The following is a 24590-nucleotide window of genomic DNA, read 5'->3' on the forward strand; positions in this document are numbered from 1 at the left end:
TTCCCGATTGCTCCTTTTGCACTTAGTCCTACATTGTTTAATGTGTGTAGTTTGTTGTTTTAGGACTTGAATACTTGGCAAATTTCTGACAGCACAACTCTTCTCAGACACCAATTGCTAAGGCTTTGGCTGTAGGTCTGTTGGTCTTTGAGAGTAGGGATGGATAGGTAGGCACGCCAATTTCATAACATAGCGGTACAATAGTAGTGTGTGTGTGTTTACACTGTTTCCTGCTTCTGTTTACATGGTCAATCAATCAATCATATCATTTGTAAAGCGCACTACTCACCCGTGAGGGGCTCAAGGTGCTGGGGTGGGGAATGCTGCTACTGCTCGAAAAGCCAGGTCTTGAGGAGTTTTCTGAAGGTCAGCAGGTCTTGAGTCTGCAGTAGGTGGATGGGGAGGGTGTTCTAGGTCTTGGTGGCGAGGTGGGAGAACGATCTGCCGCCGGAGGTCGCTCTTCGGAAGCGGGGGACTGTGGCAAAGGAGAGGTCAGCGGAGCGGAGGTGGAGGGTGGGGGTGTAGAAGCTGAGTCGTCTGTGGAGGTACGTTGGTCCGGTGTTGTGGAGTGCCTTCTGTGCATGGGTGAGGAGCTTGAAGGTTATACTCTTGTTGTCCGGGAGCCATTGCAGGTCTCTCAGGTGAGGTGTGATGTGGCTGCGGCGAGGGATGTCGAGGATCAGGCGTGCAGAGGCGTTCTGGATGCGTTGGAGCCATCTCAGGAGTTTGGCTGAGGTTCCTGCGTAAAGGGCATTTCCGTAGTCCAACCTGCTGCGGACAAGGGCCTGGGTGACCATTCTTCTAGTTTCAGTGGGGATCCACTTGTAGATCCTGCGGAGCATGCGGAGGGTGTTGAAGCAGAAGGAGGAGACAGCTTTGACCTGTTTAGTCATGGAGAGGGTGGAGTCGAGGATGACCCCCTAGGTTGCGTGCAGGGTCGGTGGGTGTTGGGGCGGTTCCCAGTGTGGTCGCCACAAGGAGTCATCCCAGGCCGAAGGGGTGTATCCGAGGACGAGGACCTCAGTCTTGTCCGAGTTCAGCTTCAGTCGGCTGTTCCTCATCCATTCAGCGATGGCCTTCATTCCTTTGTGAAGGTTGGTTTTGGCGGTGTGGGGGACCTTGGTGAGGGAGAGGATCAGCTGGGTGTCATTGGCGTAGGAGATTATGTTGAGGTTGTGCCGACGGGCGACGTGGGCGAGCGGTGCCATGTAGATGTTAAACAGAGTTGGGCTGAGTGATGAGCCCTGGGGTACGCTGCAGATCTTGGTGGCTTCAGAGCAGAAGGTGGAGGGGGTGGATGCTCTGTGTTCTGTCAGAGAGAAGGAGGTGGTCCAGTCCAGGGCCTTCTCTTAAATCCCGGAGTAGTGGAGGCGTGTTCGTAGTGTGTGATGGCAGACCGTGATGAAGGCAGCTGACAGGTCCAGGAGGATGAGTGCCGCCGTTTTTCTGTTGTCCAGCAGGGACTTGATGTTATCGGTGGCGGCGATGAGAGCAGTCTTGGTGCTGTGGTTTCTGTGGAACCCGGACTGGGAAGGGTCTAGGATGTTATTCTCCTCGAGGTAGCGGGTCAGTTGTTCGTTGACGGTCTTCTTGATGAACTTTGCAGGGAACGGGAGCAGGGAGATGGGCTGGAAGTTCTTGAGGTCCTTGGGGTCTGCCTTGGGTTTCTTGTGCAACGTCGGCACCCGTCGCTGCTCCCAATTGCTTGTGTCTTAGGTGAGTGTTCAGCTTTGTCACAGCTCCCAGTTCACTTAATATCCCCAGGCCATATCGATAGGTGTCGCAAGCTGCATGCACAATAGCTCACAGTCAGGTGAGCATTAAATAGGCACGGGCATGCCAATCTTTGCACAGAGTGGTACAATAGTTGTGTGCATGTGTTTACACTATAGAGCACTGAGATGTTATGATGTTAGTCTATGCAAACATTATTAGTGTGTGACATGGTCTGTGGAATAGGCCAGGGAGTTTGTTATATGTGTATATATGTGCCGTGTGGGCATAAAAACTGCATGTTTATACTCCCAGGCAACAAGACGCATTAATTGGACGTATATCGGTCTGGAATGGACAACAAATAGTAAGGCAGGGTGGAATTGCTGGCCTTATCAGGTGTTACAATCTGTGAGTTGCATGAGTTACATTGTTTAGGCTTTGTACAGCGGTCCTTGATGCCTCATACCAGAGGGTGGAAGGTAAATAGGCCGTGCCAAGCCAGCAGGATTGTGAGGGAGGCTCATGGGTGGCTGGTTACAGAGGCCACAGTTTTCGGTTCACATAATAGAGGAGAAAGGAACCTTTTAGAACAGCAGCCGCTCTTTCCGTGAAAAATCAGATTTAGCCTGCAGGCACGGACTTATTTTATACTGCTCGTGCCTAACTACTGGACCGCATTCATCGACACAAGTGTGGTAAGTAAGGACCAGTGCTCTTTACAGGAGATGTAAGTTGACACAGATTGCTCTGTAAGTTAGTGAAGCATACAGCTCAACTTGACTGAACAACACTTATTGTTGGTGATGTTGCTGATGTGCATTGTTGTGCCTTAGTTGACACTTTTGTGATTGTTACACCACAAAGGAGAGTTCATAAGGGGAAACTGTCTCTTATTTCATTATCGTGTATGAAGCATAGATATGCGAGTTCAGACTACCAGTTGTACAAAAATGACATTTTATATAAGTACTTCTCAATGCATTACAATAATGTGGCTATTAATGTCAAAGATTACACCTTAAAAAACAGTAGATGTTGTAGCAACCAGGATAATGTGCTGAATGGCTAAATATTTTTAAGGTCCCAAAGGTGCGCCAAATTGGACATGCCATTGCTTGTTTTGTAAATGTGAGCTTTTCTAACAGTGCAGTTGTCACCACACCTTAGATCACCTAAAATAGTTTTAAGAAAGCAGTACTGAGGAAGAGGCTCACTCTCCGCCCACAAGTTAATCTTCAACTCCAAAGTTTTTGAAAGTGTATGGCTGTCTTGCACTTGAGCTTTGGCATAGCTTCTGGTCAATAAAGTTAGCGTGAGTTGATTAAGGTGACCGGCAATAATCGAGGCAGAACCGTTTATTATGACATGGTACAACACAGAAGTAAGCCGGGTTTATTTTAATATGAAAAGCATTTATCAAAGCCAATAGGCCTAAAAAGGTGGATTAACATTCTGCAGTTATATCGCAGATGGAAGCACACAGATGACAGCAGCAGGCAAGGATTTCAGTGCTGGCGACCCCCTCGGGTAAACATTGCGGTAGAAGATACGCACTGTGATAATTCCATTGAAGCGCTCTTAGCATGGCTGAATATTATTTTTTCAACTGTAATTTTTTACATGCTTGTAATCTTAGGACTGACGTTTGCCTTGTGGGAAAGCTTAGGCTCAAACCAGTAAGCCTCAATTGGTTTTGGTGACAAGCCACAGATCAAAGCCAAAGGACTGATTGATTGCTTGATTGGGATAAGTTATGTCAGATGCCACAGTTCAAATGTGTTTATTATACAAATGTTACGATAAAGGCAGTAAGGTTGACATCTTTATTATGCACATCATATGCTAAAGCCAAATGACATTTAACGGGGATTTTCACCTTACTGCTTATACATTATGCCAGTGGTAACCTTTTGACTTATGTGGAACATTCACTCAATCATTACTGGATACCGAAGAACCCCACTGAGTCATTATTGGAATCCGGGGACCCAGCTTAAATAAGTTCAATGACCTCCGAACACAGGTTACTAACCGCTAAGATAGACATCTGCTGCTATGATTGTTAATGATTATTTTAATGCAAGCATATACCAGCCACCTTAATGCGGCAGATTTTATTAATTTCATTACTTTGATGTATCTTGTCTCTCCTTGTTGAGGTTGGGTGTCTGTGTTATTTCGGATTTGTGCGTGACGAATACAATTATATGTCACTGGGCGCAAGCATGAGTGACAGAGGGCATAAATGATAGCTCGAATGTCTAATCTAACCACTGACGGAAAAAGCACTTTCAGTTAAAATCCAGACCCACTGGCATCGCCAGTACTAGCTCTTAGATTGCTGGGGATTCAGACGGATAGCAGGCACTTTTCTGTAGCAATTTACAGCATGGTCATGTGTCAAGTGAAACTCAAATCATGCAACCCAAACACGCTGAGCATGCATTCTATTCTCAGCAAAACCACCATGGAAAGTCAATTAGTTTTCAAATGACTACTATCACGAAAACGCTTGAAACATTATGTGCAAAGTATGTGTGGGTCTCCAATGAAGGTTTGGTTTAGGATGGGAAATTAAGATGCAAGGTGAGGGCCCTTAATAGCCACGTGAACAAAATAAATGGATGTTTAAGATGGGTAGTGGTACCTATCTAATGGACTCCTACGAATTTGTTTTTCGAAAGCAATATAGCGTTTTTTCTCTTTTCATTCCTCTATCTTTGTCACAATAACAGCCTGTTGCACAAGTTACTTACCTTCGGTAACAATATATCTGTAAGAAACATTAGTAAGTTATAGATTCCTTATCTTAGAATTACCCCCAGGCGTCAGACTGGACCTGGAAAGTTTTTTCGTCAGCAATACCTCTGCGCGTCGGAAGGTGGCGTCGGTCGGCTCCGCGTCCGGTGTCATGGTCGCCGGGATGACGTTGCTGCAGCTACTTCGACGACCCCCCTGCGCGCTGATGTCAGTTTTGTACACGCCTTTCCGTGCCAGAAACACATAGCCATGCAAGACACTGACCATTGGTGCACAAAACTAGGGCCCTGAAAGGATGTCCTTCACTCTAGAAATCAGTTCGCAGAACGGGGAGGACGGGTGGGGCAGTAAGGAATCTATAACTAACTAATGCTTCTTACAGATATATTGTTATCTAAGGTAAGTAACTTGTGCATCTCAAAGAAATACGTTGGTTATACATTCCTTACCTTAGAATGGATACCCCAGCAATACCAACCCTGGTGGTGGGTCTGCGAACCAAGATCACACCAGAAAGTCCTGGAGAACAGAACGGCCAAAGAAGCCACCTCTCCGGACTTGGCTGTCCAGACAGTAGTGTTTGGTGAACGTGTGCAGCGATGCCCAGGTGGCTGCCTGACAGATGTCATTCAGAGACACTCCTCTTCCTAAGGCAGTAGTGACTGCAGTTTCCCTGGTGGAGTGAGCGCGTAGCCCGACTGGAGGCTCCTTTCAGATGTGTAGATTTCTTCCTTGGTTATCGTCTGGATCTTAGTGTATGAAACGTTGGAGGTCCTATTTTTGTATAACTATTTTCCAACCCAGCCATTCAAGCTCCAGATGAATAGTAATCTCTCAAGATGCAATTGTTCAAGAGAGCACATGGCTAGCTGCCCACTAGGTAGGATCAGTCCAGATAGTCCGAGTCCCAAAGAGGGGTACCCTGCTCTTTGAAATGCTCTTAGGGTTGTGTAGGGTGTTGCGAGTAAACTTAAATTACAATAACTTTAAAAAGTACATGTAGAACATATTTATATGCAGCAGAATGCAATTCCCTTTGGACTATAGGAGAGGTATAAGTCTAATTTGTAACAAAGAAAGTGCTCGGCCAGCTAAGCGGTTTAATGTTCTTTTTTAATACAGTCAGTGAGATTTCTCATTTGAATGTTTAACTCATCATGAAACGAGTACCCGCGTGTATCCATCAATGCCTCGTTACAAGAAACCACTTCTATACTGAAAAACCTTTCGTGGTTATTTTTTTTTTTAAGTTTATAGCTAAATTTCACACAACTTTCTTATTTACCATGCTGCCAGCATGACACACAATTAGAATATGTAGTTTTTTTGTGGGAAACGAATTTGCTTTTGAATGAACTGTCTGGTTCTTGTATGGTATTAACTTAATTTGATGAAGAGAAAAAAGAAGGATAAACACAGCAACAAATGGGGGAAATATGCGAGAATCCACCTTCCATCAGGTACACAGCAAATGGGTCCGTATTACTTACAACACTCCTCTCAAAATAAAAGAAATACAGTGCCAACGATACACAGAACTCTGCCAAACTTGCACCTACACGGAATAGGAATTTGTCATTATCAGTAACATCAGCATTGACATGCCCAAAGGCGGCTGGTTGGCAAGTGGATCCATGGGAAAAATAAATTCTAAAAAATAAATAGCTTGAGTTATATAACAAACACTTATGTTTAGAAACATATTCCTCAATATTGCCTACCTCAAAACCATACATATTTAAGAGTCGAGTCAAGTATCAAACTTTAAAACCTTATTTAGAACTTTCCGTTTTTCGTTTTTCAGTGCAGGTATTAAAAGGTCTACTCATTACAGATGACATTCCTAAACTGGCATCAGAGTTACGTTTTTCACAAATGTACCAATGTTCATCGTTATTTGAGGTCTGATGACTGCTTGGGGCATCGATGATGCGGAAGAATGTCGTATACAACGAGATGGTCCCAAATCTATGAATTCCTATGTGCTTGTAAATGTCACTCTGCTGTTGGCAAACATTTAAGCAGAGCATCCAAAATACTCTCTATGTGAATTATTTACACATCTGTGAACAGGAATGATTTGTGAAACACAAGCCAGAGTTCCAGTGTTATGGATTTATCTAATTTAGGGATGTTAACAAAGGCAATAGCATAAAATCACACGCTTGGAAAAAAAAAAGCAGGCCTATCTGCTGTGTATATATGCAGCTGATTTTATTAAACCTTTTTTCTTTTCTTGATAACACAAGCAACCTGTTTTCAACAGGGCGTTTGTTATGATTTAATACAACTTTATTTTTTAACCACATGGCTGCTGCGGGGATTTTTGCCCTGTGCTGCAGATTTATTATTACCATTATTCATGACGAGCTCAGCTCGTCATCAGCACACAACACCCGTGGGTGATGACGAGCTGAGCTCGTCATCAGCAGCGAAAGGGTTAAAGAAAATGGTTCAATAGAGAAGGATTTAAAACGTAGATGTTACTAAGTATCAGCAAAGGAAAGACTTTATGATTAACAATGAAAATGAAATATTGCAAATATATGTTTACCAGATATGCTCCTGTTTATCCACTCCTCTGTTTTATAGTGGGATACTGGGCCACCTTTTGTAGGGGTTCTCTGGGGTTTTTCCACCGTACTACTGATACCTCTCAGTGGAGTCTGTGTCTCATGTTGCACTTTCGTTACAGTAGTGTTTGCATCTTCGAGGTCAAGAAAATCATCACTAAAATCTTCACTCAGATCATTTTTATCCGAGGACGACAAAGAAGATATAGAGATCTCATCTACATCATCACTGAAGTATTGGACCTTAGAGTCATGCGTTTCCAAATCATCACACGGCGTGTGGCCTGTGACCTGATGGCTATTTTCCAATAAGGCTTTCTGTTCGTCAGTTACTCCACCCCTATTGCTATGTGAAGGTTCTGCTTTTTCCAAGATGCATGAATTAACAGGAGAGCTTATGGTTCCATTAACTACCATCTTGGGAGCAAACTGTGACCTGTTTGGTTTCAGTAAGGAGGGACGGGTCATTTGGTATCCCAAAGGAGTTGCCAATCCAGATCCATTGGGCAGCCTGGACTTTTTCAAACCAGAAACAGGAGCAGCTGTCCGTGCTAAATTCATTTTCATATTTTGCTCTGAAGCAGTGGGTATTTCTGATTGCCTAGCGCTTCTGGATAACAAATTTGTCCTTTGAAATTGTCGGATGGTTGCGTGTTGATTTTGATAAGGCTTTGTAAGATCCACCGCCCGGTTGAAGGAATGCGATCTGGTAAGGGATGCAGTGGGAATCATGGAGTTCTGAATGGAATGTGAAAAGCTCTGTGATCTTATCATTCGTTCACAGGAAAGTGACTTCATAGAATCTGTGGCTTGTGCTAAACCTTCCTTCGAACTGCTCCTGACGGTCATAGAGTTAGCTCTGGGTCTCGGTAAATCAATAGGTCTATTTGCAAAAAAGCCATTCACTTGTGGTTTTGGAGGATGCAATACAGAATAGGAAGTCCGTCCTAATAAGGTGCCTTTGGTAAATTTAGCAGAATGAGATAACCCAGGAGAAGGCTTTTGGTTTAGCTCTTCCGGAGGAGAAACAAACATGTTTGCTGGATGTTGCATTTTTGATACCCCCGAACAGGTGTTCTCTAAAACCTTTCTGGGTGCCTCTTTTCCACCACCACCACCTTCAAGTCGTACATATTTCTTACTGTTAACGCCTTTCTCCATCTGATTACAGAGCGGATTAACAGATGCCACTGCATTCTGATCATTTGTTGACTGAATACTTGCTTTCTTACAGCTAACAAAAGCGGATGATGTTGGAGCAGTGCCATTCTGTTTCATGCATCCTCTGCCATTATTTCCATTGGAATTCCCCAAAATGCCAACAGGTGAGCCATTCGCCATATGCTGCAGAAGGCTGGATTTTGGTCCGCTAAACTTCGGTAACCTGGAACCCAGAGAGGGCCGAACATGGAGTTTTTCTTCCATGTGATGTTAAGGGCATCTGTCCACTGAAGTCATCAATCTACAAAGATAAAATGCAATAATGACAAACATGAAATTGCAAAAGTACACAGCAAGCAACACAAAGCCACATTATTAATTTGGTAAAGTGGTTAAATGCCTTCGTCTGCAAAGATTATCACTGTATTTCTGGGAGTTTAGATCTAACTAAGCCAGTAGATGTACAGAAAACAGTAACAAAAATAAATAAGTAGCATTCAATGACCATTATTCGCATTACAAATGAGCCACAGTAAATCCAGCCTATTTTTCATTGTGGTATGCTTTGCATGTCAAGTTTCATAAGTTATACCAAAGTAAAGATAGCTACTTGTCTAGCAACCATCACAACTTATCTATTTATCTTGACACCTACAAACACCATTAAAAAAGCAATCAAAACTGGCACTTTGGCGTGGGAAAGTCTGAAGCTGGAGCATCATAGCCACTTCACTGGGAGTGCCTGGCTCTGAAGATTACTGTACGTACGTGACTAAACAGCACAGCAGCTCTAACAAACCAGGGAGACAGCAGGAGCAGAGGGGTCAAGATAGGAGCCTAGAGATATACAAGGGGCTCGGTTATACAGCTGGACCCCCATCATCCTTCCTTCCATAGCACAATACTTTCAAACGGGCTCCTGGGTTGTCTATGCCTCCTTCTCGCATTCCCTTACCAAACCAGTTCTATGCCTGGACAGGAGTAACACTGGTGTAGTTGAGGTGGGTCTGGGTTACCAACATCAGTGAAATACTTATAAGTTAACAAGCATTTGCTAAGTCAAAAGGCCTCACCTTTATGTGAGTGATAAGCTACTGACTTGCCAACACTTGCTTGTAAAGCATTGTAAAAAAAAGTAATATGACAAATAAAAAAACAATAGAGGTAAAGCAAACACACCACAAGGTATCTTATAACTGAACTTAGAATTCAATAATTTCAATCTTTATAATCAGTGCAGTTTATTTTTCAAATTTCTCAGAGGAATCGCTTAAGAGAGTTTAAAGTCTGTTGTACGTGATCCAGCTTAAAGCCATAGTATAAGATTGGTTGAAGGTACATGATAGGCATAATAACCGCAAAAGTGTCCGAATTTGAAGATAAATGCTAGAAATTTAGGGCCAGATGTACAACTCTTTTTGCGGTCGCAAAGGGGTTTTAGGCCCATTTGAGACCGCAAAAAAACATGTGGTCCATGTACCAACCCTATTTTGCGGGTCGTTAATCAATTAGCAACTCACTATTTGTAAGGGGCGTTCCAACGGCATCCCTTCCTAATAGCGACTCCAAAACCTATGTATGAATGTTTAGCGGCCACAAATGAGGTGGCAAAAAACGAATAGTTTCTTACCTGTCGGTGTAGTTTTGCAGCTTGAAGATCTTTCTGGATTCACTATGCTGTGCATATTCCGCGGTCTTGTGGTTGGGTCCGGATTCGTAGTCTTTTCTTTGTTTTTTTGGTTTTTTTTGTAGCCCTTGTGGGCGTCGGCGTCACACCTCCTCGGGTGCATTTCCGGTGACGTCGGCATGCTTCCTGCGGAAGCTCCCACTCTTGGGCGCCATCTTCGGATTCTTTTTTCCGTGTTTCTTTCTTTCCCGAAGCAATGGCAATGTTCTATTCAGGTGATAATTTCTTTACCACTTGTCCTTATATATTCTTACTTCTTCTCCTCCTATTGTCCCCTTTTTTTTTTTTTCGACCACCTCTTTTCTCTCCAGCCTCATCTTTCTCGCGGAGGTGGGTGGGTTCGCTAGTGAATCCAGAAAGATCTTCAAGCTGCAAAACTACACCGACAGGTAAGAAACTATTCGTTTTGCAGCGTGAATCTTTCTGGATTCACTATGCTGTGCATAGATTTCGTAGCGGTTTCTCATCTCCGTGGCGGCTGGGTGGAAGATGAGCTCTGGTTTCTGAATATATGCTGGAGCACCCTTTGTCCGACTTGCGCTTCTTTGTTCATCTGAACATCCACGCAATAGTGCTTTGTGAATGTGTGCACCGAAGCCCATGTTGCCGCCAGGCATATGTCTTGTATGGGTGTATTGGCCTGGAAGGCTATTGTAGCCCCCTTTTTCCTAGTGGAGTGGGCGCGTGCCCCCTCTGCCAGTTCTTCTCCTGCCCTTTTGTGGCAGAGTTGGATTGCTTGCGCGATCCATCGTGCAATAGTGTTCTTAGTCACTGCCTTGCCCATGTAACTGTTGGCGAAGGACACAAAGAACTGTTTCGTTTTCCTGTGTCCTTTTGTCCTTTCAATGTAATGCATGACCGCCCTTCTGGCGTCCAGGGTGTGCAGAGCTCGCTCTGCGCTAGTGGTTGGTTTTTGGAAAAAACTTGGTATCTGTATGGACTGGTTCATGTGGAACTTGGACACGACCTTCGGCATGAAGTGTGGGTCGGTCCTCATCACCACCCTGTCATTGTGTATTTGTAAGTAGGGCTCCTGTAGCGTTAGCGCTTGCAGCTCGCTCACTCTGCGTAAGGACGTAATTGCAACCAGGAAAGCAGTTTTCATAGTTAGCATCTTCAAGGAGGCCTTGTGAAGCGGCTCGAAGGGCTCCTTCATGAGTTCCGTCAGGACCACGTTTAAGTTCCATGCCGGTGGTGGCACCCGCTTGGGTGGCGCAATCCTTTTTGCTCCCTCGAGGAACCTCTTTACAACCTGTGATGTGAAGAAGCTTCTGCCCATCTCACCCCTTGTGTATGCCACTATAGCCGCCAGGTGAACTCTCAAGGAGGACGAGCTGAGGTTTTTCTCCAGTAAGTGTGTCAAGTACTTCAGTACCGTGGAGTCCTTTTTCATTTTATTGTGGAGTCTTTCCCTCCTGCACCACATCGTGAATCTTTTCCACTTTGCGACATAGCACTTCCTTGTGCTGGGCCTTCGTGCCTCCCGAAGGACCCTGAGGGTGCTCTCTGGCAGTCTCAGATGTGCGAACTCTATGTCCTCAGGAGCCATGCTACTAGGCTCATGCTCTCTGGTTCTGGGTGCAGAACCTCTCCGTCCTGCATGGAGAGCAGGTCTTTTCTTCTGCCGAATCTGTGGGGTGCACACTGCGCCATCTCCATGATCTGAGAGTACCAGGTCTGCCTCGCCCACTGTGGCGCGACCAGTATCAGGGTCATGGTGCTCGCTCTGCACTTGCTCAGTACTCTGTGTATCAGTGGTATCGGGGGAAAAGCGTACGCAAATTTCCCGGACCAATCTATCCATAGGGCATTCCCAAGGGACCCTTCTTCGTGTTGTCTGGATGCGAAGTTTCGGCATTTCGCATTCTGGCGTGTTGCAAACAGGTCCACTGATGGCGTTCCCCACCTGTTGAACAGCCTCCTTGTCTCCTGAGCATTGAGCTCCCACTCGTGGGATGCCGAGGTCTGTCTGCTCAGCCAGTCCGCCTGAATGTTCTCCTTCCCTGGTAGGTGTATGGCTAGCAGGTCTATCTGGAGAGGGATGGCCCACCTCCATATCTCCTGCGCCAGCGTCGAAAGCGTCGTTGACTGTGTTCCACCCTGTTTGTTGATGTAGAACATCTCCGTGGTGTTGTCTGTCTGTAGCAACACCCTTTGCCTGTACAGTCTTGTCTGGAAGGCTTTCAGTGCAAGGAAGATTGTCTTCAACTCGAGGTAATTGATGTGCTTTGTCGCATCTGCTGGCGTCCAAAGACCCCTCACTTTGATTTCCTCCATGTGAGCGCCCCATCCCTTCAGGGATGCGTCCTTGGTGATGGTCACTGTCGGAGTTGGGAGTGTTAGAGGCTGTCCCCTTGTTAAGTTCTCCAAGGTCCACCATGTCATCTCCTTCTGCACTGCGTGCGTCACCACCACAAGATCCTCCCAACTGCCAGAAGCCTGTGACCATTGTTCCTGGAGCCATTCTTGCATGGGTCTCATGTGGAGCCGCACATTCGGCACTAGGTGGATGCATGATGCCATCATCCCCATGATCTTGCTCGCAGTCCTCACTGTCCGAGCTTGTCCCTTCCGGTAGAGGCAAGTTTCTTTGACCAGTGCCCTTGCTCTCTTCTCGCTGGGGAACACTTTGCCCTGTAAGGTGTTGATCTCTGCCCCCAGGAAGATCTTCACTTGCTCCGGCTCCATTGATGATTTCTTCCAATGGACAGAGAACCCCAGGTTTATAAGCGTGCTCGTCACTGTATGTGCATGCTGCTTGCACTTCTGGTACGAATTTGCTTTCACCAGCCAGTCGTCCAGGTAAGGGTATACGTGTATCCCCTGCCTTCGTAAGTGCGCTGCGACTGCTGCGAGGCACTTCGTGAATACTCTTGGTGCTGATTTCAGTCCGAAACCAGCGTTGTGAACTGGTAGTGGCCTCCTCCGATTGCGAACCTGAGCATATGTTTGTGCTTCTCGTTCATCGGTATGTGTAAGTAGGCGTCCTTGAGGTCTATCGTGACCATGAAGTCTCCGACCTGCAATTGCGGCAGCACCTCCTGCAGGGAGGTCATTTTGAACTTTTGTGTTCTTATGAATTTGTTGAGGAACCTTAGGTCTAGGATGGGTCTCATCTTGTCGTCGACCTTTGGTACTAGGAAGTACGTTGAGTATATTCCCTTGTTCCTTTCCCTGAAGGGAACTCTTTCTATGGCCTGTTTTTGTAGAAGTTCTTGCACTTCTCCCTGAAGCCTCGCCAGCTGTTCTCTTGCTGGTGGCTTCCCCCTTGGTTTTCTGTTTGTTGGCTTTCCTTCCAACTCCAAGCAGTATCCGAATTGGATGATGTTTAGGATCCATTTGTCTGATGTTATTTCTCTCCATTCTTGGAGATAGAACTTTAATCTTCCTCCCACTGGGGTCATGTGGTCGTAGGTCCTTAGATCTTCCTGACCCCTTTGTACGTGGTGCCCCCTGGGATCTTTTCTGTGGTCGGGCACCCGGAGGTGTCTGAAGTCACTTCGAGGTGGGCTGCTGCCCCCCTCTTCTATTCTGGCCACGGCCATTTCTCCCTCAAAAGGACTGACCTCTTGGCTGGGATTGCCAGGACTGCTTCTGGTGACCTTGCTGAGCCTGCGAGTCTGCCTGGTGCGTCTGCTGGAAAGCCTGGTGTGATGTACCTGGCTGGTTTCCACCTCTCCCGCCGGGCCTCCGGGCCGGGGTGCCTCTTCTGTTGCCCCTGAACTGCAATGCCCCCATGGATCTTGCCGTCTCGTTATCTTTTTTGAGTTGGCATAGTTTCTCGTCCACTGTTGCTCCGAAAAGCGTTTTGCCGTTGAACGGCGTGTTCAGGATACTGTGCTGTACCTCGGGTTTGAACCCTGAGATCCTGAGCCAGGCGTGTCTCCTTTCCGTGACACCCATCTTCATGAGCCTGCTGGCGGTGTCTGCTCCGTCCAGGGCCGTCTTAAGGCAAGAATTTGCCACGTTTTTCCCTTCTTCGATCAATTTTTCGGCCTTCTGCCTGGCATCCTGGGGTAGGTCCTGCACCAACTGCCCCAGCCCCTCCATGATCTGGTACATGTGCCTGTTTAACAGGACGTTGGAATTAGACATGCGCCAGTGGGTGACGGCATTTCGCTCGATCCTTCTCCCCACCAGATCCATCCTTTTGCTCTCCTTATCCGGTGGTGGGCCCGAGGTAGTGGATACGCTCGCCCTCTTCCTAGCTGTGGCCGTGATAATGGAGTCAGCGGAGACCTCGCCTCGAATGTAGGCCGGGTCCTTCGAGGAGTGTTTGTATTTTTTCTCTGTTCTGGGAGCTACCGCCTTCCATGTTGCGGGCTCTTTGAACGCTTCCTTTCCCTGAGCCAAGACGCTCTCGAGCATTGGAAGGAACTGGCTTCTTGTTTGTGTTGGGAGCAATGTCTCTAGCAGGAAGTCTGCTTTCTGCTTTTCCTCGTCGAGCTTTAGCTTGAATGCAGTTGCGGCAGATTGTATCGCCGAGTTGTATGCCCCGATGTCGTCCGGCGACCGCCTCTTCCGGGCTCTCGGTGCGACGTCTAGGTAATCCTCCTCGCGTGGGTCAGAGGTGGCCGACTCGGCGTCCAACCTACTGCCCTCTTCGTCCTCATAGCCGTAATCCTCTTAGGGATTCTCTTCACCCTCCTGGTCGTCGACCATCTCGTCGCTAGGCACATGTTCGTCGACATGTTCTTATTCCTCTTCGACCAGATCTAGCACGGCGTGCTTGGTCTTGTGTGGAATCGTGAAGGTACTCATCTCGGCGGCGAAATCTTTTCTCCGCTGCAAGAGGCTTGCCATTTCGGCTTCTAGCCGACGTCTCTTCCTTTCCATCTCAGCCGCGATCTCGGCTTCGGAACGTTCGGCCCCTCTCTTCGTCGCCTGGTTCGGCGGCGAGATTTTCGACGTCGACGGCTTGGACGACGAACTGGCTTTCGGGTCCTTGGACGGTGCCGAGGCTTTAGGGTCTTTCTCCTTCGACGTCGATCGGTCCCTTTCGGCGACGATCTTCGACACTTTCTGCTGGTCAACAGCTTTCGGCGCCAGGGACTCCTTCTCCGAGGATCCGCTGGGCCTGCTTGTGGTCGCGGACGGCAGATGTCGCTGCGTCGGCGCCTTCGGGCTCTTGGCCTCGTACTTTCGAGACTCAGAGTCTCTCGTGTTCTTGTGGGACGTCGAGTCTCCTACCTTATCAGGCGTCTTCTTGTAATCGGTCTCTACGACCGTGTAGCTGTCGTCTTCGGCGGCAGCGTTGTCCTCCTCCTCCGAGGACATCCCCAGCTCGTACAGCGATGGCGTCGGGGATTTTCCTTCGAGGGTGGCGTGTGCTACCCTCTGTCTCTTCCTCACACGAAGGGTCTTCTGGGCGAAGACGGCGCAGGCGTTGCAGTCCTCGCTTCTGTGTTCTACCGGTAGGCAAAGGTTGCAAACCGGGTGCTGGTCCTTCTGCGCGTACTTGTGTCTGCAGTTCGGGCAGAACTTGAACGGCGTGTTGTCCATCCTCGTGCGTTCAGGCCTCCCTGACCGCGTGGACATCGACGATCGTCGAAGTTCGAGGTTTTCACCTTCTTTTCTCCTCGTCAATGTTCTGTGAGGTCTTCTTTAGTCCTCTTCTTCCAAAATCTCCTCCAACTTCCACTCTTTTCAGTACTTTCTCCAAAAATGTCTGGAGCCCAACGGGAACGATCCAGACCCGACCGCGGAAAAAAGAATCTGAAGATGGCGCCCAAGAGTGGGAGCTTCCGCAGGAAGCATGCCGACGTCACCGGAAATGCACCCGAGGAGGTGTGACGCCGACGCCCACAAGGGCTACAAAAAAAAAAAAAAAAAAGAAAAGACTACGAATCCGGACCCAATCACAAGACCGCGGAATATGCACAGCATAGTGAATCCAGAAAGATTCACGCTGCAAAACTTGCAGTGTACCAACCTTCTCAGAAGGATGGTAAGGCACTCGCAAACAGGAAGGGGTGTCCACGGGACCCCTTCCCCTTTGGGAATGCATGCACAAATATTTTTTAAGGGCAGTCCCAGGGACCATGCCTGCCGTTAAAAAATATTAAACTGAAAAGTTTCATTTTTATTTTTTAAATGCATCCAGTTTTCCTTTAAGGAAAACGAGCTGCATTTTTTAAAAAAACTCCTTTTTATTAAAGCAGTCCCAGATATGGTGGTCTGCTGACCCCAGCAGGCCACCATCCCTGGGAGGGCTAGCCATTCACAATGGGGTCGCAAATTGCAGCTGCCTCATTAATATTCATGAGGCATGCAATTTGCAACCCAATAGGGAATCGCAAACAGTTTCTCAGACACTGTTGTACATAGCATTTTGTCACAATTTGCGAGACGCAAAATGCTATGGTCATACATCTGGCCCTTAGTGTACATAAGACTAGTAACTGGAACACATGCTCTAGCCATTTAGTCCTCACAGCTGCCTAGGGAACACATTTATGGGCCCAGGAGAAGAGACCTTTTTTAGTCAACCCAACCACCTTTTGTCTCAAAGCCAGGCTGAGTGAGCAATGCAGTGTGTATCAACAGTATCAATTCTTGGAGTGGGTTCAGGTCAGACTGTTACTTATCATTTGCTTACGTATGTGATAGCGTTTCTTCTTTGTTTTTGTTTCTCCCTTCTCTGGAGCATAGTTTCTTTTACGTTCTTTTGATTGCTGGACTTGTATTCTTTTATAGCTCACATCAAGTAATTACTTTTTTGTTGTCTGAGCACTTTAAGAGAGCACATGTGTTTTCTTGCCCTCCACCTCATGTGAGTCTTTCCCAACGCCTTCACCTCCTTATTCACCTTGTTTCTCCCCACCCATCCCAGCTCATCCATAAAGGCGCAGCAGAATCTATTTTTACCACGCTGCCTTTATAAAATTGGGTTCCTTTTCTCTCCTGCTTTCCACGTGGCACGAAATCCCAGGCTTTGACACACAAAGGCGTTGGTGGAGGGGCAGGCTGCTACACTCAGCTTGCGTTTGAGGCAGAAAAGTGAGTAGAAAAATGTATTTTCTCCCTGGGTGACCCATATATCTGCTCCCCGGGCAGCTTCAGGAACCAAATGGCTGGAATATTTATTCTAGTTTCGAATTGGTTGAAAAGTAAACAGTAAATGGCAAGCATTTCCCATTAAATCCTGCCACTTCCTCTGACAACTGTTATTTTCTTTTAAATCCGTGCCACTAGTCCTCTGTGTTTTTAAGTTAGTTCACATTTAATAGGCAAATCTGTTCTAAGTTTTCTGCGTGGGATGTGATAAATATATCATACCATTTATAAAGACAACCCCATGTTCAGTTTGTAATCAGATAAGCGTTCGCATTTCTGTTTTCCTCTGGTCTTGCAGTTTATTTTTCCTTTACATTTTTAACAGTTCTTTGCAAACAAGCATTGGCAACGCCAATATCTGAGCACTCTTCTGACAAAGGCGTAAGACTGATTGGCTTTGCCAGTGCTTTTGTACTGAGTCATAACACACAACAACGGGTATCTAAGGAATGATCAGCCTTGAGTGTCCAGCATATGCACATTCTTGCCTGTAGTTCCTAGCTGCTTATTTGCATTTGCTCTCAAACTTACCTCAGCCAGTGATTAGCTTTTGAATATGTGTGGAAAATGTGTGAAATGCTTCCCAGTAGTAAACAATAGGCTCACCTGAGTACAGCAGAAAGGACTCCTCTAAACCTTATGGAATATGCACAGGTGTGAACATCCTTTTTGACAGTGTCAAATCTTACTTGGCACGTCTGCTGGGTTTACTTGAACGCTTGCTCCCTCTTGTACACAGGACAAAGAAGTGGCCAACAAGGGCCCTTAATGCTAACCTCCGGTTTAAGTCACAGGAATATAACAACCTACTGGAGGTCTGCAATGGACTCTGCTGTTTATCTCTGCTTGGCACCCGGGAAGTAACTTAAGTGCATCCCCTGAAGACATGGGGCGCTTTAGAAGTGTACTCATGTGGAGGACTGGGACATTATGGACCAAGTCAGTAGATATATCTTTGACCAGCACGAACCTGGTTCGTGTAACCGACCCTTTCTCCATCTCGGTGAGCATCAAGTTGCACCTACGTCCTGGTCTTCCGTGACCATTGACTATCATTAGCAATATTTGCTTTGTGATACTATTCCTACTTAATACTTTCTAAATTCATATCTCTAGTTCCCCTTGAATTGTCATTTTTATGTCATTTTGTTTATTAAATTGTACTTTAATTGAGAATGGGGATTTTATTGGTTTTCATTTTTACTTCATTACTGTTATGGTATTGTATAAATACTTTAAGTGTTTGCCTTAAATTGAGCCGGTCTGCTCTGTGCCATAGCTAACAGAGGGTCGATCTTAGGTTAATTTAGTCACTTTGAGGGTTCACCCTGACAAGGGTTGTGATTATTACTTGGAGCAGAGACTCACCCACCCAAAATAATGATTAATTTCTTACAGGAGGCAATAAATGTAAAGGTATTTCCCGAAGACAACACGACAGCTGCACCTTTAGTTCAAGAACTTCCAGGGGCAGACAGTGCACCCACAAGTACTACTTGAGGAAGCATCAACTACACAGGCAAAGTAAACTCCTTAGGAAAGACATTCCTGTAATTCTTTGCTTGAAGGAAATAAACCTATCCTGCATCTTTGCTGAGAATTGAAGGTAGACAATTGATTAGATTAGTTCAGGACGTCAGCAAAAAAACAACACATAATACCACAACCAAACGTTCTTAATGTAGCTGCCAAATGAAGTTAAATCGCGCTAAAGACAACAGTTTTAAGCTAGTTAAGAGTAAACTAAAAAATCCAATATTCTATCTACTGTTTCTAGTTAATCATATTCTAATGAGGTTATTAAAATGTATTGAAGCCCCCGATCATATAATCAACCCTAAAATGACTAGGTTACAGTGTCATATTCTGGGTGTTCCTTTCCCTAATTGTCCACTTCCATGCCGACTAGTGTTGCACCTTTGCCACCTAACTGAAGGGGAGCCAGGTGCACATACATATATCGTGTGGCAGCTGCCACCCAGATCCACGTGTCAATAAACGTCCTACCTGTGGTTGGAGGAATGATGGGGGAACAATATGGTAAAAGGGTATGAAAGCTAAACAGGAAATACATCATGGCAAATGGTGGTGGCAGCGAAGATAGCAGAAGATCGAAATATGATGCATCGCGAACACTTTACTACATTGACCAGAGTCCTTAGGGGCGACGCCGCCGGTGTGTGAGTAGTGTCCGACCCCACCCCCATTTGTAACTTTAAAGCTCCCTTGAATAGCGGGCTGACGAGCCTGGGATCCCGCACCTACGCGCCGGAGTGGTACTATACCTGGTAGATATTGGCAGCCATCGGCAACCCCAGAACACTGACTATCCCTGCTGATGAGGGGTGAAACCCCGAAACACGTGTCCAGGGATGGCGAAGACAGCAAAGATAGCAGAAGATCGAAAGATGATGCATCGCAAACACTTTACTATATTGACCAGAGTCCTTAGGGGCGACACAGCCGGTGTGTGAGTAGTGTGCGACCCCACCCACATTTATGAAATACTACTGCTATAGAAGTGGAATGTAAAGAAAAAAAATCTCATTTGGATTTAGCCCTGGCCTACGAAAACTGCAGAGTACAATACAATTTTGAGTGGTCACAGATGAATATATCTGATCTTAATGCATCAGACGCAGTGCTGGGCTGATAGGCGTTTGCCCATCTCTTTGAAATACAGAAGAACCAAATCCTAAAGGAGAAAGCCGATACAGTTAGCAGCCAAGTGTCAAGTAGGTTACTATTTTTGCTAATTGTGTCAGTACATTTGATTGCTGGTTTGGTTCAGTTTCTAACATGTCCATACACATCAAATCTAATCATTTCAAATGACGGTACAGAAATGGGCTATCCTCAAATAACGAATCCTTTTGTATTTAAACGCATGTGCATCTACATTAGTTTCTTCACAGTAACCGTACTAAAGAGGTTTACGTTGAGGGCGTCGTTAAGTAAGAAGAGAGATTGCCCTATTTTTTAATATTTTATGTCGGTGGATCAAAGGAGGGTTGCACCGATAAACCAATCTGAAATAAAATAATAAACGCTCTGCCACAATGCTGGGCTGAATCTCGAGTCAGAATACAAAAAATTAAGCTGCACATCTGAGGCCCAAAACTTTGTTCGGCAGTCACCGGTTCCCACCGAGACTACACAGCTATTCATGCCAAGAACGCATTACCTTCACATCTATTGTAGAAAATTCCACTGCATCAAATTTGAGACATTGTCTATAAGGAATATAGGGGGCCACAGTGTAGTCAATGCTATTTGATGGAAATACCCAAACTTTGGACTGATGGTAGTTTGGGGACCGACATACCAATTTTAAAAGCATGTTTTCGAACAGATGGCAAAGGAGGACGTGGCATATGGTGCTTGCTATAGAAAACATTAAAACAATATGAAATGCAAATTACATAAAATATAAGGATATTATTTTATTCAGTTTTCAGCACCGTCTTAAATGTAAATGTGCAGTGTACGACCTCCTTACTTTTTTGAACTAATCATCCTTAATCAAAATTGTGGCCGATTAAGCTCCTGCACTTTAAACTGAGTTGATGATCAGTGGTCCTTAGCGCTTGACAAGATACTTGAATTCCTGAACAGAGAAATGCTAGCTCCTCGTCCTCAATGGTCGATGAACAGTGAATAAAAAAAATATGCGAAAAAAAATTGGATGTTAGGACTGAATCCCTTCTTCCATATCACCTGAATAATTAGAAGTAACCTATGTAGCTCTACTTAAGATTAAAGTAGCATATTGCAGCCTACACTAAAACTGATGGCCTTTGCAGACTCTCAGCGGCAAAACAAAATGATGTGGAGGGGGCAGAACTAACCACCATACAATGAAAAGTAGAGCAAAGTAGCTTTACGCATCCCCTACGGGCTTTCTCCCTTCCCCTGCTGCATGAGCCGTTTCAAATAGAAGGGGTGTTCAGCCCATGTCACAGGTCAGGTGGGGTCCTCCGAGGAGCTGCAAGACCGCATGGTTACCCTTGCAGGTGGCTGGAGGACAACCGCCACACACTCCTGCCCAAGATGGCAGTAGTGGGGTAACTTTATCCATAGTGCTGGCCTAAAAATCATCACGGGAATGAGCCAGGGAGGGCGGAGGAGACTGCCAGTCTCATTCGATCTTGCATCATTTGGGATCAGTGTAAGGGGCTCTCTGCCATTGCAGGGAGATCGACTACAGCGCGGATTAGGAACTGGGGAGGACCGCGATGGATTGCAGCCTCACCCACTGGTCTTAGTTCCTAGTGTGGGTGATGGACTCTTATCTCCCCACAACTAGAGGGGCCTAAGTGACTGCCCCTTCCTCATCTCCTTTGCAGGCTTGAAGAAAGTAGCCTTTGGAGAACCTGGACTAGGGGACTTCTTGCACCCACCCGCTCCTCCACCATCACTTTACAGCTCCATCCTACTGAATCAAGGATATTTTTCTCTAAAAGTATTTACCTAGAATGTACGTGGTCTAAACTTTCCACCAACAAAGTAGGATGGTAGTTCCTGATATGAACGCCATTATCTCACTACACAGTTGAAAGGGGCGGCTGTTGGAGACCTGACCTTTGGAGCGAGGCAATTACTACTACACAATACACCCCTACTCGCACTGACCTGTTAGCTTTATTGCTTAAACCCCTTCTTCAACAACGGGGGTAACCCAACTGGGATCCTGCTTCTCATGCTTCACTTTGCGTGGGCTCTCACTCTCTAGTGCAAAAGGACAAAGATCCTTTTGAAAACGGCCTTTCTTTCACACCCTTAATATAACTACCCCAAGATGGCGACTGGTCTGGCATGACCACATGATCCCAGCTAAACCACTCCAAACCCCCCAGACTAATGGACTTCAGACCGTAATGAGCCAGACAGAGACTCAGATAATCTTTGATCAAACGAGGAAACTTAAGACCACAGAATGGTATGGAAATAAAAATCGGTACCTTACAAGACTATGTCAAAGCTATTGTAACAAGCAGGAAGGGCTTCCTTGCTCTAGGAAGCAATACGAAGGCACTGTATATCTGTTTTCCCATTATTAGTACCCCCAAGAATGAATATCACAGCAGGAGGGGGGGCACCTTCTTTGATGAACCTGCGAACCTTGAGACTTATTTTTAGCAACAAATCACAAACCAAGATGGAACAGTAATATGTTTTCCATACGCTTTATGTCTCCGTTATCTCATTCATAAATTTTAGCAAGAATTATGAGTTTATTACCTCTGTGATGATTATTTGTTAACACACGTAAATACGAACATTACACTTAAAATGTAACCACATTTCCTAACACCCTTCTACCACAATTTGGCTGCCTTCAAAATGTCGTAGATTTCTTAACTGCTATCCAGCTACATGTTCTCCTGGAATATCATCCAGCCAGCACACTTCTAACAATACATCTAATACATCTGCACATACCAAACAGTCTACTATACTGCTGATGCTATACCACTATTATGTCAAATTAACCAACTAACCTTCTGCTGACTCTGCATGATTACGTTAACCAAAACACTGTTGTAAACCAACCAGCATATACAGAACTACAACTCAAGTTTTCCATCAAATGCCACTGTATGCTTCTTTGCGCTCAACCAAACTATTTAACCCGCAATATGAAGTTTCATATTTCAACTTCATGACTAGGTGGTATGTATGGTAAAATTGTTTTATGTCTGCAATCATATGGTTATCATATTGCTATTAACCGCATGTGCGCTAGCGGGTTTTCCCGCTGAAGTTTAAAAATCGCGGGTTACGTGACAAAACCAGCTCGTCATGCGCGCAGCGCAGGTAACGCCCATGACGAGCTGGCTTTGTCATCCGCATCGAAGGGGTTAAGATTTGCAATGCCTCATCTTACTTCAGCAGTATCGTACAACATATAATATTATGAAACTGGTAATGTACTTCCTCACATTGAAAAATTGCTTTAGCAGTTACTGTTGCACTGAAGAACAAGTTATTTACCTTCAGTAAAACCATATATGGTAGAGGCTATATAGCTACAGATTCATCATCTTAGAATAATCTCCAGGCATCAGACTGGATCCTGGAAATTGTTTGTGAGCAGTAACCCTTGACAGCAGTAGGCGGCGTTGTTCAACTGTGTGTGGCATCATCTGCGTGTTGATGGTGAGGATTACAACAGGGCAGTTAAGAAGAGGCTCAAAGAAAGCCCACATCAGTAAAATAAGAATCACATTGAGGTCCCACTGAGGCATAACGAAGGGAGAAGAAGGAAATATATGCTGAAGACCTTCAAGGCACCTATTTACAATAGGGTACTTGAAAAGGGAGGGCTGATATGGCAGCGGCAGAAAAGAGGAGATCACAGACAAATAGCACTTCAACGTGCCCGATGCAGAGTCCAGCTGGGCAAGGGGAAGGATAAACAAAAGAACTAGGTAAAAGGATGGAGATGAAGAGCCAACCTGTTTGTCTTTACTCCATGCCACAAACTTGCTCTTGGTGGAGGGAAGCCGAGCTGCCAAGAATGTGTTGCAGACTTTGGGGTCTTGGTCAAAAGCTGTCAACTGTTGCCGCTCAATCTCCATGCATGAAGGCAGATAGACAGGTTTGGGTGGACAGCCCTCTCCCGCTGATGTAACAGGATATCCTCTCGAAGAGGCAGCCTGATAGGAGAACCGATGAACATGCTCAACAGCCATATCAGGAGATGCAGGGCCTCTTGACAGAGGGTCCACAAATCCACCCCACCCTGTTGTTACAGTACGGCAGTGGTGTTGTACCAGAACGCCTGCACTAGCCTTCCCTTGAAGGAGAGTAGAAAGGCATTGAAACCTAGTTGAGTCGCTCAGAGCTATAAAAATGGTCGTCCCAGCCTAGGAGTGATGCATCTCTCACTTCTGTCAGATCTGGTTAGAACAAGGGTCTGCCACTGACCCAACGGCTGTTCGTCAACCATCACTGCAGATCTTTTGCTGTGCACTCCGAGATCTGAGCCATGTTGGAGAGATTCCCTTGATGCTGCACCCACTGACACTTCCAGGTCCCACTTCAGAGCCCACCAACAGGAAAGCTTCACAAGCAGGATGCAGGATGCCACAAGGCCCAGCAGCCTTAGAGCCAGTCTCATCGAAATCCACAATAAAAGCTGAATGTCCTTGACTCTCTACTTGGAAGTATATCCCTGAAACTGCACTGCACTGATGAAAGGGGGCATCTGAGAGGGGATCAGGTGAGACTTTGGGATGTTTTAGTGAACCCTAGCGAATGCCGGATATTCTCCGTAGTCTGGAGACGGGAGGCGGGAGATGACCCCCTGTGGCGAGCCCGCCTTCACCAGTCAGTCGTTAAGATAGAGGAAGACTGGAATACCAGATCTCCGCAGATGGGCTGCAACCACCACCGTCACCCAGGTGAACATCAGAGTGGCACTGGTAGTAAGGCCAAAAAGGAGCACTGCAAACTGAAAGTGCTTGCGGCCCACCATGAACTGCAGGTAAAGTCTGTGGGCAGGCATGACGGGAATGTGAAAGTATGACTTCTCCTAATCCAACGCTGCTATCCAGTCTCCAAGGCACACAGTACTTAAGCGAGCGTGATCATTTTAGGAAGAAATTGAGAGGGTACAAGTCTGGTACAGGAAG

The 24590-nt window shown here is 46.0% G+C and overlaps 1 protein-coding gene across 10 annotated transcripts in view; it reads right to left on the minus strand.

The window, feature by feature from the left end:
* CCSER2 (coiled-coil serine rich protein 2) overlaps positions 1-24590 on the minus strand; it is a 649443-nt gene that overhangs the window by 503051 nt on the left and 121802 nt on the right. For all 10 annotated transcript variants that reach the window (XM_086922031.1, XM_086922035.1, XM_086922037.1 and 7 more), the window contains exon 2: positions 7031-8511. In XM_086922031.1, the coding sequence (XP_086778157.1) occupies positions 7031-8474 (1444 nt within the window). In that variant the 5' untranslated portion in view covers positions 8475-8511. The remainder of the gene's footprint in view (positions 1-7030; positions 8512-24590) is intronic.

This window comes from Lissotriton vulgaris, chromosome 5 (genome assembly GCF_964263255.1).
Source record: "Lissotriton vulgaris chromosome 5, aLisVul1.2, whole genome shotgun sequence".
Classification (NCBI taxonomy): Eukaryota; Metazoa; Chordata; class Amphibia; order Caudata; family Salamandridae; genus Lissotriton; species Lissotriton vulgaris.